Here is a 2,156-nt window from a genome sequence, read left to right as displayed (position 1 = left end):
GCAAATAGTTGTTAATGGGCAAAGAACTAGGCCATAGCTTGTGCCAGAGGCCTCCCCTATCGCTAATTTTTTTCCTTTTGCATGATGTAGGTAAGGGCAGGCGAGATTTAGTAGAACTTTCCAATCTCTTCTACCAAGGCCATTCTCCAGGACACGACGTGATCAATTTAAGTCTGCTGACGTCATCCTGATAGTTGACAACGGATCTATAATCCCAACCAATGAGTGCGAGACCCTCACATTGTCATATGGGAGCGCTAAATATCATTGGAAGTTTCTCGCTCCTGAGGTCACATTGTCAATCCTCGGTGCAGATTTCCACTTCCGTTTTCATCTCCTGGTTGCTGTTGTTCTCTGATGGTTGGTCAACGCAGACAATTACTCGTCAACACTTCTTTAATATGTCCGTCCCCCCCCCCCCAACCATGTTCTTAATAGCAGCGCACCAACGGATGCCTACGCCCTCCTCCTTAGGTCATACACAGAAGTCTTCCGTCCAGAATTTCTCTAAGCACCCAGGGTTCCTACTAAACTTGGTATTTTTTACCCTATCAAGACTACTGGGACCCCAGTGGTTGCCAGAATCAGGTGTCTGGCACTATATGTTTTGGCAGCCACTAAACAAATATTAACTGATATGGATGAATAGGCCTTTGCCAAGAGTCTCAAGCATATAGTCGTCGCTCATATACATCGTGCTGAAAAAAAGGATGGCTACCTGCACCATTATAGGGATTAGAGGCATCTGCACATGACGACAGAACCAGAGCACTACCTTCTCTGAAACATCGCCGACATTACCTCCTGCTTACACAAGAACCCATGAGCATAAAAGATATCTCAAAGAATGCCATCACCAAACCCTTTGGTACATACACCTTCAATTATTCGTGTTTAGGCCTATGTAATGCTACATGCCTCATGGATTGCATCTAAGGGGACATCCCCTTCTGCATATGTTCGTGGACAACATACTTGTGTTCTCTTCCTCGAAAGAGGAACACCTCCATCACCTATGCACTGTTCTCGTCCGCCTCCAACAGAATGGTGTTGTAGTCCTGTACAACAAGTGTACCTTTGGCCCCAACGATAAATATGTTTTAGGGCACCGCATCACTACTGAAAGAGTCCACCCACTCCCCGAGAATAGCAACAATTCAGAACCTATAACCCCTCGACCGTCAAAACACCGCAAGAATACTTGGACATGATCAAGTGTTATCATTGGTCCTGACAGCCATTGCCGGTACTGTTGCCCCCCTCTTTGCCTCCCTAAAAGACAATCCAAATGACCTGAAGTGGGGTCCTCTTCTAGAAGCAGCCTTCTGCAAAGCAAAGTATGCCCTATTTATCACTGCTGATCTCACTTTACCTATGCCACCTGTCCCTCTCCTTCTCTCCACCGATGCCAGCGACATTGATTTTGGTTTAGTACTCGAACAAGTGGTCAACGGTTAACGTTTCCATTGACCTACTTCAGGAGGAAATTGTCTAATGTGGAATACTCTACTTTTGACCGTGAATTGCTGGTAGTGTATTTGGCTGTCCATCATTTTCTCCACTTCTTATATAGTAAGACTTTCGTCATTTGTATGGACAAAATACCTCCGGTGCATACCTTTACTCGACAATCCAACGCCTGGTCATGCGTATATAGCATGAAAAGTAATAGGCAAAGAACACTACCCTTTGGAACACCAGATATCACATTCCTCTATTCACTATGGTGCCCATCAACAACAACTCTTTGAGATCTATTACTTAAAAATTCAATAATTACGCTAAGAAACAAACCCACCCATTCCCAACTGTTTGAGTTTGAAAACAAGGGCTTCATGATTAACAAGTTCAAAGGCAGCACTAAAATCAAAGCTAATCATACGAACCTCCTGACCACAATCAAAAGATTTATGTACAGCATTGGAGATTGTAGGAAGGGCATCACATGCTCCAAGGCCTTTAGGAAAACCAAATTGCAAACTAGAGAACAGATGATTACCTTTGTGGAGGATTTATTTTTGCTTTATTTTTATTTTTTGTTTTGCCAAATCCTGAGAGAGAGAGAGAGAGAGAGAGAGAGAGAGAGAGAGAGAGAGGAGAGAGAGAGAGAGAGAGAGAGAGAGAGAGAGAGAGAGATTGTGCCAGTGAGCGAAAGT

At 44.0% G+C, this 2,156-nt stretch overlaps 1 protein-coding gene across 1 annotated transcript; it reads left to right on the top strand.

The window, feature by feature from the left end:
* The first annotated feature begins 914 nt into the window (after positions 1-914).
* LOC137622161 (uncharacterized) lies at positions 915-1,458 on the top strand. Its single transcript, XM_068352596.1, has 2 exons — positions 915-1,071; positions 1,238-1,458. The coding sequence occupies exons 1-2, from the start codon at positions 915-917 to the stop codon at positions 1,456-1,458; spliced, it is 378 nt and encodes a 125-aa protein (XP_068208697.1).
* Positions 1,459-2,156: the final 698 nt, after the last annotated feature.

This window comes from Palaemon carinicauda, chromosome 29, assembly GCF_036898095.1.
Source record: "Palaemon carinicauda isolate YSFRI2023 chromosome 29, ASM3689809v2, whole genome shotgun sequence".
Lineage (NCBI taxonomy): Eukaryota > Metazoa > Arthropoda > Malacostraca > Decapoda > Palaemonidae > Palaemon > Palaemon carinicauda.
This window is presented reverse-complemented; position numbering and strand designations above follow the sequence as displayed.